General features: G+C 42.1%; 1 protein-coding gene across 7 annotated transcripts in view; it reads right to left on the bottom strand.

The window, feature by feature from the left end:
* Positions 1–9628: 9628 nt before the first annotated feature.
* The window catches only part of ZMYM4 (zinc finger MYM-type containing 4), a 171181-nt gene continuing 166894 nt past the window's right edge, over positions 9629–13915 (bottom strand). For all 7 annotated transcript variants that reach the window (XM_075553759.1, XM_075553764.1, XM_075553768.1 and 4 more), the window contains 2 exons: positions 12250–12379; positions 9629–11402 (listed from right to left, as the gene is read on the bottom strand). In XM_075553759.1, coding sequence (XP_075409874.1) covers positions 11195–11402; positions 12250–12379 — 338 coding nt within the window. In that variant the 3' untranslated portion in view covers positions 9629–11194. The remainder of the gene's footprint in view (positions 11403–12249; positions 12380–13915) is intronic.

Raw genomic sequence — 13915 nt, 5'->3', positions numbered from 1 at the left:
GGTGGTTTTGAACTGCTGGCTTTGCAGTTAGCAACCCAACAAGGAACCACTACACCTCCAAGACTCCTCTGGCAGGTTTGAATTGCCAATCTTGTGGTTGGCAGCTCATCACTTAGCCAAGAGTGCCACCAGCAAACTCTCAATCGGTGAGCATCGACCTGAAGGGCTTTACTGAAAGGAAGCAGGTAAGGTGAAGCGGCCGAGGGTACAGGAGGAAATGTTTAAGGAAGTAATGAGAAAATGTTTTCCAGAATTAAGAAAAATAGAAACACATAAATTGATGCAAATCAAAGGTAACAAGCAGATAAGATATATTGTAGTGAATGTACTTTAACAACATCCAGGCCAAAGCCAAATGTCCGAGCACTCCCAAAGTGACAAATTGCACAGGGAAAAACACAACTAGTCAACAGTATTCTCAGATCAGGGATGGGGAGCCCATTTCTGCCACGGGCCATTTAATAAACAAAGCTGGAGCCTGCTTCTCTTTGGTGAGGCCTGTTATGTCAGCTGATCTGGAAGATACCCCCACCCCAGCCTTAGATAAAAGACAAATGCTTGCTTAAACATGTGATTAAAAAACAAAACGGTGTAATTCAAAGCTTCCTAAGTTTTTCCACAAAGACCTATTCTTAAAATATTCTTGAAAGTAGTCAGATTTAGACAGGGGAAGAGATATAGCAAGTCAGGTGCTCAATTATTATGGCTAAGATTTTATAACACCTGGAACGGTTAGGTTTTCATGCCAAAAGAAACCGACTTTGCAGCAGGTTACTAGAGGCAGGCGGGGGGGGGGGGGAGAAAAATAGGCTATAGCAGTGTTTCCTAGAGTGGGCGACACTACTCGCTGAGGGGCATCTTAGTGATCCGGCGGGGCTGCAAAGGCAGATAGATGCCTACACTTTATCCTGGATGATGGGCGACAGTACAAGAGTTGCCATTGCCAAGGGGACAGAGGATCCCGCCGCCCCCAGCCCCTGCAATGGCAGTCAGCAAAGTAAGTTTGGGATTTTGAGTTAGAAGGTAGGTAGACTGGTATAAAACTGGGTGAAGGGGAAGAGTGGCCCAGAAAAGGGAAGTGGGGGAAAAATAACGGGGGTGGGGGTGGGGGTGAGGGAAAGCCATTGGGACATTTCCTAAGTTGTTGAATGCACGATCCGATACATAAATCCCCACTTAACTCATAATAAAAAGCTTAGGAGGGGAAATCTGGAAGAAAAAAAAGCAAAACAAAAAAACAGCTGGGCCAACAGCAGAAAAATGAAGAAATGCCACAAAATGAAGGATATCGACAATCTTGACCAGAGTTCTAAAAACTCAATGTAGCAAGAGTAGGCAAAACATGGAAGCCGCCGATTGCGCGGAAGCCGACCCGGCAGCAGGGTAGAGACAGGGCTGTGTGGGAGCAGGGAGCTGGTGGAGGACAGATCAGTGGGGGGTTAACTATTAGGCAAGTAGAGAGACAAGTACATATAGGAAGGCTAAGGGGAGTTGTAGTCCTCGTTAAAGACGGATCTTATGAGTGTAGAGAGGGAAGACCAGAAAGACCACTCAGATGTTGAAATTGAAGAACTGCTACAAACTTATGTGAAACACACAGACTTTTCTATAAAATCAGAAACATTAACCAAAAATATATGACATGAAGCTAGTTTCTTGACATATCCCTCACTTCTATCTACTTCTGATCACAGATGGTCATCCTGATGCCCTCGAAGATGCAAGATAGTCAGAGGCTAACCTTGTCAGAAAGAAGCCCAAAAAATTGCATCGGTGAGAAAAAGTCCACAAAGTTTGCGCACAAGAACAGAAGGGCTGTCCTATGAGTTTCATTGGGAAACCTTGCCCCAGGCCCTCCCCCGTCCCAACCTTAACCCATCAGGCAAGTTAGGGGAACGTGGAAAGGAGCATGGGAGCCCCTTGAGGATGCGCGGACTGCCGTTGTAGTGCACTGCCAAGGGAAGAGCGCGGGCTCGTTTGGGGTGAGATGGAACACTGCCTTCAGAAGTGTAGTCTAGACGAGAGCATGTCGGGAAACAATCGCTTCACATTTGTAAATGTTTAGTAAAGGATTCTATGATTTTGTAGCAGTATTTTTGAAGCCAATAGGTGAGTGCACGTGTGCGTGCGTGCGTGCGTGTGTGTGTGTTCATGGCTGTATTCACTGAGAGGGCTCAGAAGTAAATCTACATTATTAGGAATGAACAAACAAAGAGTCAAAAAGGCACTGGGGCACCACAGAGATGTGGCTGATTCAAGGACAGGGTCGGGAAAATGCAGACTCCTGGAACAACTTGTAAGTAAATGCTCAAAAAAATGATGGGAACATGTCTAAAGTGCAGGAGAGGCTTCCATGGGTCAAATTTAAGACAACTTAAGTCTCAAAATACATGAGAATATGTATAAAATAGCAATCCTTGAATCCGAGCTGATGTAAACTAAGAAATTTAGAAAGTTCAGTATGGATTTTTTTTGTTTGCTTGTTTTAATCGTTTTATTAGAGGCTCATACAACTCTTATCACAATCCATACATGCATCAATTGTGTAAAGCACATTTGTACATTCATTGCCCTCATCATTCTCAAAACATTTGCTCTCCACCTGAGCCAGTATGGATTTTTTAAATGATCAAAATCTAAAGCAAAAACAGTGATGAAAGTAGCTGTGGACGCTGGATTTATCTAATTTTAAAGAACAGAATGTAATGCAAGAAAGGAGAAAGGGTAGAGAAGATTGTATACATTTCAGAAAGCACCATGTTCCTAGGAAATGTCAATATCCTCGACTGTCTCATGTGGCCTAAATATTGATACATTTTGAGCAGGGTAGGGAGGGTGGATAACCAGTGAGTGGAAAAAAACGACAAAGATGCCAAGAACCAACTGACGATACTGTCATGGTGTCATAATCTGAGCACATTCAAAGTTAATAAAGACTTGGAATAATCCTTCATTTCCCAGAAATCATGATTCAACAAATTTTATAAAGCATGAACAAAAGGAAAAATCTAAGAAGATAAAGTCAGAAATAAAAACAGGTAAAACTGACCAAACCAAATACTGTTCTTTGAGAAGATTGAAGATAAGATAGACAAGAATGACCAGGAAACTGAGATGAAAATCAAAACAAAATGCAGTAAAAAGGAAATTGTTTGGGCCGGGGCCGGACCTGGGCCCCTTCCCCGAGCCCCTCAGAAAGACAGGTGATGTGCTGGACTTTGCAGTCCCCGCCTCTAGCATTCCGAGGAGCTCAGCTCTCTGAGCAGGGTCCACACAGTCCGGTCCGTCCCTATCCCCGCACACCGCCTCTCAAGGCCAGAGCTGGACTGTGCAGCCTCTTCCCCACATTCCAGGAAGCTGGTCTGGGAAGGACGCACATTCTGCAGGAAGCCTCCCTCCTCCTCGGCACCAGCAGCTCTCTCTACCTTTTTCATATTTCCCTGACCCAAATCCTACAAAGATCCCACTACCCCACTGACTGGTGTGATTTCCCTACCTCATTGGGTCTCGGAACCCGCTCTGGAGCTCAAGATGCTCCTGTCCCTTTTTCTGCTCTCCCTTCCCTCTGGGAGCTTCCCTGCCCTGATAAAGCCGCTCTTAAACTCACATTCTGTGTCTCAGTGTTGCTCTCTCAGAAATAAGTATCAACTACATTATTAATAAACTTAAAATGTAGATGACATAAAAAACTTGAGGAATTATAAAATGTCCAAATTGGGAAGATATCAATCTCTTGACTAATGAGCATCAAATAAATGACATACAATGGCAAAAGTTTGCCTTAAAAGAATTTTTAAAAATTCTAAAACACTAAGATTAAAACTTCTACAGATTGACAATACTTTCAGAGACCTCAGTTGCTTTGCAAATTGGAAAAGGAATACATCTTGCCCAGCACTTTGGAAACTAGTTTTAACATGTTTCATTCTATAAGCATAAAAACTCTATAGCAAATTAATAAAAGGGACCTGTCCTTAATTTCTTAACTTGATAAAAGTTTTAGTTATATAATCCACCATTTCTTAAACCAAATTCACTGCCATTGAGCTGATTCCAATCTAGCAACCCCATAGGGCAGAGTAGAACTGTCCCTGTGGGTTTTTTAACATTCTTTTACAGGCATAGAAAGCCTACTCATTCTACTGGGTGGCTGGTGATTTTGAACTGCTGACCATGCAGTTAGCTCAGTGTGCAATCACTATACCACCAGGGGATTCTTATGTATTTAAAAAAACTTCTTCCCATCAATTATGGTTTAATCACAGGAATGCAAAGATAGGTTAAGCCGGAAAAACCCAATAATACAGTTCACTAAATGAATAAAGCAATACCATTTATAGGAGAAAGTATTTGGAAATATTTCTCTTTTAATGAGGGAGGAGAGGCTCTTAGTAACTAACTTGACAATGGTTAGGTTTGCTCTCCTAGACGGCTCCCTGCAGTACATCCATTCTTGCAACTTGTCACGTTTTTGATTTTCACATCGCCACTAATACTTCCCCATTTTTCTAATTCTGGCTGGTTTTCAAGGTATAAAGTGCTCTTTTAAAAGACCTCTTGGTGTTACTAAGTTGGGTCCCCTGAGCCCTCTGGGATTCCTGTGAAGAGCCTTCATGATCCTGAGTTCCGTTTTGATTCTGCTTTCCCTGTAGACAGGCTCAGCCCTCAAACTGCAAACAAGTTCTGTTCTGAAGTCTGCTTTCAAGTGACATTTCTAGATTGTCAGGACTATTAGGTATGGTTTGTATATAACATCAATGAGATGTTTGTCTTAGCATATAGCATGCTTTTCTGTCCAAAAAATATTAAACACTTCCAGATTAACATTTTTACCATTTTAATTTTTTATGCACACTGCAAAGTTGCACTTGCTTGTTATTATAAATCATTGTCTGTACCTTAAGATGGGGGTTGGGAGGAGCAGATCAGGGAGCTCCCAAGGGAGTGCAAAGGATAGACTCGGGGGCTAGGCGTGGCACCCCATCGGTCTTGACTGGAGGACACGCCTGGAAGTAAAAAAAGCAGACCTTGATCTATTTACAGGGTTTTCTTTCTTTTTAAAATTAAAAAAATTTCTTCTTAATTTAGTCTTTTATGGGTCATTGGTTTTTTCTATTGTCATCGTTGTGTTCTCTTTTGTCATTTAGTCTTGCTATGCTTTGTTTTTTGGTGCATATTATTTCTGCAGATCTATGTAGATAAGATAGGCTGGATGAACAGTCTGGAGGAGAAAACAACGGGACCAATGGCTCCAGGGAACATGGGAGAGGGAGAGGCGGGGGAAAGGAGGTGGTGCTGACCAACCCAGGGGCAGGGGAGCAACAAGTGACCCAAAATTAGTGGCAAGAGGCCTGGTAGGGATTCAGCAAGGGCAAGGTAACTGAGAGAAATGAAGGCTGAGCATAATAGTGGGACAAGAGCATAATAGTGGGACAAGAAGGCTGAGCATAATAGTGGGACAAGAGCAAAGTAAAAGGAAATAGAGGAAAGAACTAGGAGACAAAGGGTATTTATAGAGGGCTAAATACAGGCATGTGTATATGTAAATATATTTATATAGGATGGTGGGAGAAATAGGTCTACATGCATATATTTATAGGTTTAGTATTACGGCAGCAGATGGACATTGGACCTCCACTCAAGTACTTACTCAATTCAAGAACACTTTGTTATATTCAATTGGCATTCCATGAAGCACACTTTCCCAACACAATCGCTGAAGACAAATGTGTGCATAAGCAATTGTGAAAAAAGCTGATGATGCCCGGCTATCAAAAGATAGAGCATCTAGGATCTTAAAGACTTGCAGATAAGCAAGCAACCATCTAGCTCAGAAGCATCAAAACCCACATGAAAGACGTACACCAGCCTGTGTGAGCACGAGGTGTAGAAGGGACCACTTATCAGACATCAAAGAATAAAAAATCCTAACAGTGGTGCTCACCTTCCCGATATAATCACTGAAGACAAATGTGTGCATAAGCAAATGTGGTGAAGAAAACTGATGGTGCCCGACTATCAAAAGATACAATGCCTGGGGTCTTAAAGACTTGAAGAAGTTAAACAAGCAGCTATCTAGCTCAGAAGCAACAAAGCCCACATGGAAGAAGCATACCAGCCTGTGTGACCACGAGGTGTTGAAGGGATCAAGTATCAGGCGACAAAGAACAAAAAATATTATTGTAAATGAGGGTGAGTGCAGAGTGGAGACCCAAAGCCCATCTGTAGGCAACTAGACACCCCCTTACTGACGGATAGCAGGAAGATAAGCCAGTCAGGGTGCAGCGTAGCAATGATGAAACATACAACTTTCCTCTACTTCTTAAATGCTTCCTTCCCCCACTATCAGGATCCCAGTTCTACCTTATAAATCTGGCTAGACCAGAGGGTGTACACTGGTACAGATAGGAACTGAAAACATAGGGAATCCAGGACAGATGATCCCTTCAGGACCAGTGGTGAGAGTGGCGATACCTGGAGGGTGGAGAGAAGGTGGGGTAGAAAAGGGGAACCATTTACAAGGATCTACATATAATGTCCTCCCTGGGAGATGGACAACAGAAAAGTGGGTGAAGGGAGACGCTGGACAGTATAAAATATGACATAATAATAATTTATCAATAATCAAGGGTTCATGGGGGGAGCTTGGAGGGGGCAGAAAATGAGCTGATATTAAGGGCTCAAGTAGAAAGCAAATGTTTTGAGAATATGGCAACAAATGTACAAATGTGCTTGACACAAAGGAGGGATGTATGAATTGTGATAAGAATTGTATGAAACGATTTAAAAAAACCAAAGTTCACGGGCCAATGGAAATAAAAGTGAATGGAATCGAAAGAAAAAAAGATGGGGGTTGGTTTGCATACAGGCTGGTCTATTTTCAAACACATGAAAACAGAGCTAGAACTCAACGGGGTTGCCCTGAGTCTCAGGGTTTCGGCCTATGATAGGGTGTAGATGGAACCAGTTTTCTATCGCTATTGGTGGAAATGTATATTTTTTTTCTACAGGTTTTGACTTTTGTAGGTTTTATTGTAAAAATCCTTTAGTGCTAAGCTCTTCTTTGAATCTCATTTTTTAATCTTTTTATTGAACAAAAATCCTTAATTTTCATGTATTAAAACACATTTCCATATGGTTTGTGCTTTGGGGATTTCAAGCAGCTGTTCTCTTTCCTTGAGCACAATTATCCATTTTCTGCTGATTTATAATTTTACCTTTTACATTTAGGCCCTCAGTCTATCGAGTCTACCTTGAGACATGATGCTAAAATAAGCATCTTGCTTTATTTTTCCCACTTAAGCAGCCAGTTTTCAAACATCACTTACTATAAGAGTTCTGTATATTACTTATTAGATATATACTATAGCTTTTGTTGCTATTTTGAGTAGGATCTTTCCCTTTTAATGATCTAATTATTCCTATAGAAAAGTGTTCCTTAACATCTGAAAATACTAGAAGGTTGGGGGAAGTGGGAGGGAGGAAAGAAGAAAGGGGGAACCGATCACAATGATCGACACATAATCATACACCCCTCTACAGGGGGAAGAACAACAGAAAACGGGGTGAGGGGGACAGCGATCGGAGTGAGAGATGAAAATAACAATGTACAATCTATCGGGAGTTTATGAGGATAGGGGGCTCGAGGAAGAAGAGCTGATACCAAGAGCTCAATAGAAAGTAAATGTCGCCTCTCTGGCTCGGCACTAGTTTGCGGCAAGATGGCCAAATGCATCAAGAAGGTCGGGATCGTGGGCAAATATGGGACCCGTTACGGCGCCTCCCTCAGGAAAATGGCGAAGAAAATTGAAATCAGCCAACATGCCAAGTACACTTGCTCCTTCTGCGGCAAAACCAAGATGAAGAGACGCGCCGTGGGCATCTGGCACCGCGGTTCCTGAATGAAGACAGTCGCCGGTGGAGCCTGGACCTACAATACCACCTCTGCTGTCACAGGAAAGTCTGCCATCAGAAGACTGCAGGAATCGAAAGACCAGTAGAAGCTCCACTGTCTGAAACCTCTCTGGCCTGAAATAAATGGGTTAATTTATGCAAAAAAGAGGAAATGTCTAGAAGAGAATGAGGGCAACATATGTACAAACATGCCTGATTCCATTGATGTATGGAGTGTGCTAAGAGTTATACGAGCCCCAAATAAAATGGTTTAAATAAAATTAAAAACCCTGAAAATACTGAGTTTTAAATAACAATGGCTTGAATAAGATAGTAGACAGTAGGAAGTCAAAAGACTCATTATTTCATGACTATTTTTCAATGAGGTAATACATTTGTTGGTCGCTTTTGCCAGTGTAGAGAACTCAGGATTGTAGCTCAGTTAAACCTTGAAATTTCCATTCAGTGCCGTGGAGAATATAGTCACAACGAAAATGAAATTCTAACTATAAAGCAATGCTTTTAAAATGAGAATAAAAAATAAATTAATAAAATGAGAGTATCACAGGGAAGTAAGAAAGACTCTATATAGAATTTGAAGATGAGCCCCTATAAAATGATTTATAAAAAAGATACCACAAAATAAAGAATTTGAAGAATATATATTTGCACAATACCTAGACAGCCAGAAAGGCTAAGGAAAAAAATCATTTAGTCTTATAATCCCAATTGAAATATGAACTTAGTCTTAAAAATGGATAGATTCTTTAGTCAAATCTCAACATCTCAAAATTATGAAGGTTGATCTAATGCAGACTTTGTTAATCTCAAAAAAGTTTGCTTAAAACTAAAAATATACAGGATTCCTTTTAGGGCTTTGAATACAGTTGATAAATTAAATATAGAATAGTTTAATTAACTAAATATGGGCCAAATATTTGAAGAAATTAAAAGAAACAACTGCAAGACTCTGAAGCAATGACATAATCTAGATTTTCTAGACTAAATTCCCAATCATTTATGTGTTGTGAAAACTATTTCCTTATCATTTATTTACTCTGTTGGGTCATACGAGTAGGGTGGACAGAAAAGTATCTAAAACTCTTTCAAAGCATAAAGGAATAACAGCCATCAAATACAAATATACTATTTTATTCTAAGGAATTATTTTTATGATTTTTGCAAGGGGAAAACTCCAAAAGTTGTTAAAAAACAAAAAGGTAGAAAGGATGATTTAGATACTTTTCTTATTTGTTGGATGTTTTGTCTTTTTCCTGAGAGCAAAAATTAAATTTTTTAATAAGGTAGCAAATATTCAGACACACACTGTCCACAGCTACACTTACGAGAAATGACAAATAATTAAATTTTTCCCCACGAATTAACTTAGGATTCTGGGCCACTCTGTGGACTAGCATGCAAGTGAAATCCCGACCCGGTCCTTCTCTGGGGACTAGTTACTCTGGTCCAGAGACACAGATTTCTCCTTCCTTCTGGCATTATGGACCATGCTAACAGTCTGTGCTCTTCGTGGGACGAGGAGGGGAGCACTGTCCATGTTGGCACACCCACAGCACTCGCATGGTGCGGCGACACAACCCCCGACGCACGCTCCTGGGCCGGGTCCCGGTGGACCCTCAGATAACTCAACAGCTGGCTTCTCCGCCACATCCCAGGTCTGCAACTGAGGGCGTTTCCCAGTGAGAAATGACAAACACAGGTGAAAGGAATCATATAGAATTGGGGCAGATTTACTTCTTTTACACAGTTTGTGGTAACAAACATGAAATTTGTTACAAGCAGAGGGACAGAATCATCAAGTACACAATGCCAAAAGGCCTACTTTAAAATTTTTATTATAGTTAAATGACTTTATTTGCTTTAAAAACAAACAAACAAACAAAAAACACCTGCCACCCCACCTGAAAAATGGGTTCTATTGACAAGTCTTTCAAGGTTAAAATTTCTAACAGGCATTTTGGACTTTGTTCACGTCTATCATGGGGTCAAATTAATCTTAGCTATAAGGAAGTTCTTTGATTAGCCAACATCATAAAAGTGTTTGATTCCAAATTCTGTGGCGGAGAAACAGAATGGAGATGGGGGAGGTGGGCTGATGTGTCCAACGCGCCTAGAATGCGCTCCGCACACAGCACGAGGACGGCCCGGGCTTGGACAAGTGCTTGCCGGAGAAGCCCTGCTTGTGGGTATTTTCAAGTGTTTGAGGGCAACAAGGTCATCCTCCCACAGCTTTCCAGGGGCTCACACTGGGACCGCTCCTCCCATCGTTCTGCTAGTTAATAATACTGCGTCTTGGGGGAACCCACCGGTTCACCAGAGTGAGGAGAGACTATTCAGTTTGAAATGGCGCAGGCCTCCAAAAGTTGGTGCCAAAGACAAATAAGAGGAATTATTTGGGAAAACGGAAGGACAATAAAAGGGAACCCCGTTTCTGGGCACCACAGCTCATGCCTTGACACATCAGGCATAAAGGACGGCACTCAGAGAAATGAGCATTTTAGTGGGTTTTCTACAAACCTCTCAAAACACCTGGGTCTAACGGGCTCCACAGAATTTCTGTGTGCATACTTGATTTGCAAAGTGTCATCCCCGTTCCTTGATCCACATCCAGACCCACACTGAGTAGGCTAGACCCAACAAGTGGGAGGGCCCCACTGCCGTGGTCCAAGCAGCGAGGGCCGCGTCCCTGACGTGGGGCGTGTGACAAAAGCACCAGAGGCTTCTCTACTTCACAGACTGGCTTGGCAGTGAAAATCAAAAGCAAGACCACTTCACTAGCTTTTTAAAAAGTTGATTATTTTTATTGGGTCTTCAAGTCTGGGCCCCACAGTTCTCACCTGACGTCACTCTAAATTCTCCCAAGACTTGGGTGGAGGACTTTACCCAAGGAGTCTACTGCAGTCAAGGTTGTACTCCAAAGCTACCTCTCTAAGGTCTAAGGTTACTATGGTAGAATTTAATACAACAGTTTTCCTTAAAAATATTCCACAATTTGTTATTCCCAAACAAAATACGATTATGCACCACTCAGAGGAACTGCTTAGTCATCCTGGAGATGTCTGTAGTGCTCTACCACTGCCAAAGCACAGCCGTCCTCCGTTTCTACTCTGGCCTTCAGTTTGCATTTGTACATCCACCTTGTGTTCACGAGTCATCTGTTTTCCATCATCTAAGGATCAAGCCGAGAGGACTTGGGCTTATACATCATTTTCCAATGGCTAGATGCATTCACAGTTTGGTGCATACCAATGTATATGAAAATAGGAACCAAGATTCCATTTTAATCTGATAATTCAACATCAGAGTCTTCAGATTTGGCTTTGGCAAGTTCTTCATGTACCTCCCTCACCATTAGAATACGTGTTAACATGGTGTCCAGCGTCCCCGGGTCTATCGGGAATGTGGAATACCACATGGGGCTGTTGGGGACACAGGAGCGCTCAGGTTGAAGGTAGAACACATCATTCCTCTGCTTCACACTTTCAGAACTACCAATGGGGAAAGAGAAATGAAAGCTGAGGGTCAGAGAGTGCACAAAACCCTGAAGTCTTTATTCCCCACGATGACTCACCTGAGGAATAAGTCATGCATCTACAGGACGAATACACAGGTTCTTAGGCATTCCCCCTCCCTCCACAAATAATCTGTAATTCTGTACTCTTTTCTCCAGCACTAAAGAGAATACGCTGGATCTGAAATGAGTACGCTAAAGTAAGGGAAAGTATAAAGTCCTACACATGTTAGCAGTTAAAACACATGAGAAATAATGGAAATCTAACTAACACGCGATACCATGGCTGAGAGCCACATACCCTCAATACCCAGTATCGCCAAGGCACTCCATACAGCCTGCCTACGGGTAAACCACAGTTCATATTTCCTTTGGGGGGGAACACCCTTCAGTGTAGACTTTACAATAATAATATCACCTGGTTTCATTAAAAGGATGCTATAAAAAAATTTCAGTTCCTTTAAAAAAGTGTATTAGTCCCTCCCTCCCCTCACAAGTGTTTTTCTACCTAAAGGCTTAGTTAGCATCTCTCCTCTAAACTTATTTTCTAAATAGTAAAGATATCAAGTAAAGTCTAAACATGTGAAAAGATCAAATACTAGCAGTGATTCTGGCTCCTAAAGAGAATTTTTGGGATGGGAATCAAGATAGGGCAGCTTATTCCTGGTCACTAATCGAAGCAGGCAAGAAAGGCAAAATAATAAACTCTTTGTCTAGCGTCAGAAGCCAGCTAGAATTCTGAGGTCAAGCACCCAAAATGTGAAATTGGATAACCAATGTTTGCCATGGGCCCTATCTAGTTCAGAGCAAGCTAGATCACCTACCATTTTGACAGGTAGAACTCGTAAAGCCGGACTGGGCATCTTAGTGGGTTGTCAGTATTCTCTGCCATCTCCACGCCCACCGGCACCTCATCGTCTTCATTTCTTTTCCTCTTACCAACAGTTAGTTTATCTTGAAATAAAAAGGAAAAGATTATACTTCAAAAGGCTTTTCCTCACGTCTCAACATACCCAGTGAGTTTTGCTTCAAGGTCGGGCTTTGACCGCCGTGTCGCCCCCTCCCCCCTCTCCATAAGCAGACAAGTGTTCACGGAGCACCTGCGTGTGGGCGGACATTACTCAGTGCTGGGTTTACTTACAGAGGCCAATGAAACAAAGTCCCCGTCTTATGAAATTTATGACCCCCCCGCTGCCCCAGCCAAGTACGGGTGCCACTGGCAAAAACTCAGGGGACTGGAGGCTATGTCTACACTGACACTGACTTTATTAATACACTTTATAAGGCACAGCAGAAAACAGGCTTCTACTGTTTCTCCTCCTGCAGTCAGAGATCACAAATAAGTCGTCAATTCTCCACTTGAAAATGCTTACACAGTGGTGCCCCAGTGTCTCTGAGTGTTTATTCAAACTTCTTTAACTTGTCATAGGGTGATGAAAAATGTCATCTCCTTTGGGAAAAGATGTTCAGTAAAAACCAACCCTGAGGGTAGGATGAAGTGGGGGGACAGTGGGAACTGATTACAAGCGCATTTATAGAGGTCTAAATACAAGTATGTACATATGTAAATGTATTCATTATATATAACGATACTGAAATAGATCTATGTACATATATTTATATGTTAAGCATCAAGGTAGCAGATGGACATTGGGCCTCTATTCAAATACTCCCTCAATGCAAGAACACTTTGTTCTAATAACCTGGCATTCTGTGATGCTCAGCTTCCTGACAACGATCTCTGAAGACAAATGGGTGCATAAGAAAATGTAGTGAAGAAAGCTGATGGTGCCTGGCTATCAAAAGATACAGCATCTGGGGTCTTCAAGGCTTAAAGACAAACAAGCGGCCATCGAGGAAGCACACCAGTCTGTGTGAGCCTGAGGTGTCTATGGGATCAGGCATCAAAGACCCAGAACAAAAAATCTTATCAATGTGAATGAGGGGGAGGACAGAGTGGAGACCCAAAGCCCATCTGTAGACAACTAGACATCCCCTTACGGAAAGGTCACAGGAAGAGAGAAGCCAGTCAGGGTGCAGTATAGTACCAATGAAACATACAACTTTCCTTCAGTTAGTGGTTTTCAATCTGTGGGTCGTGACCCCTTTGGGGGTTAAACGACCCTTTCACAGGGGTCACCTGATTCAAAACAGTAGCAAAAGTGCAGTTATGAAAAAGCAACGAAAATAATTTTATGGTTGGGGTCACCACAACATGAGGAATTGTATAAAAGGGTCACGGCATTAGGAAGGTTGAGAACCACTGCTCTATTTCTTTAATGCCCCCCCCCTAACTATCATGACCCCAATTTTACCTTACAAATCTGGCTAGACCAGAGGATGTACACTGGTACAGATAGGAACTGGAAACACAGGGAATCCAGGGAGGATGATCCCTTCAGGATCAGGGGTGTGAGTGGCGATACTGGAAGGGTAGAGGGAGGGTGGGTTGGAAAGAGGGAACCTATTACAAGCATTTACATGTGACCT

Source organism: Tenrec ecaudatus, chromosome 1 (assembly GCF_050624435.1).
Source record: "Tenrec ecaudatus isolate mTenEca1 chromosome 1, mTenEca1.hap1, whole genome shotgun sequence".
NCBI lineage: Eukaryota > Metazoa > Chordata > Mammalia > Afrosoricida > Tenrecidae > Tenrec > Tenrec ecaudatus.
The sequence above is the reverse complement of the archived record's forward strand: the minus strand, read 5'-3'. Positions and strand labels throughout refer to the sequence as shown.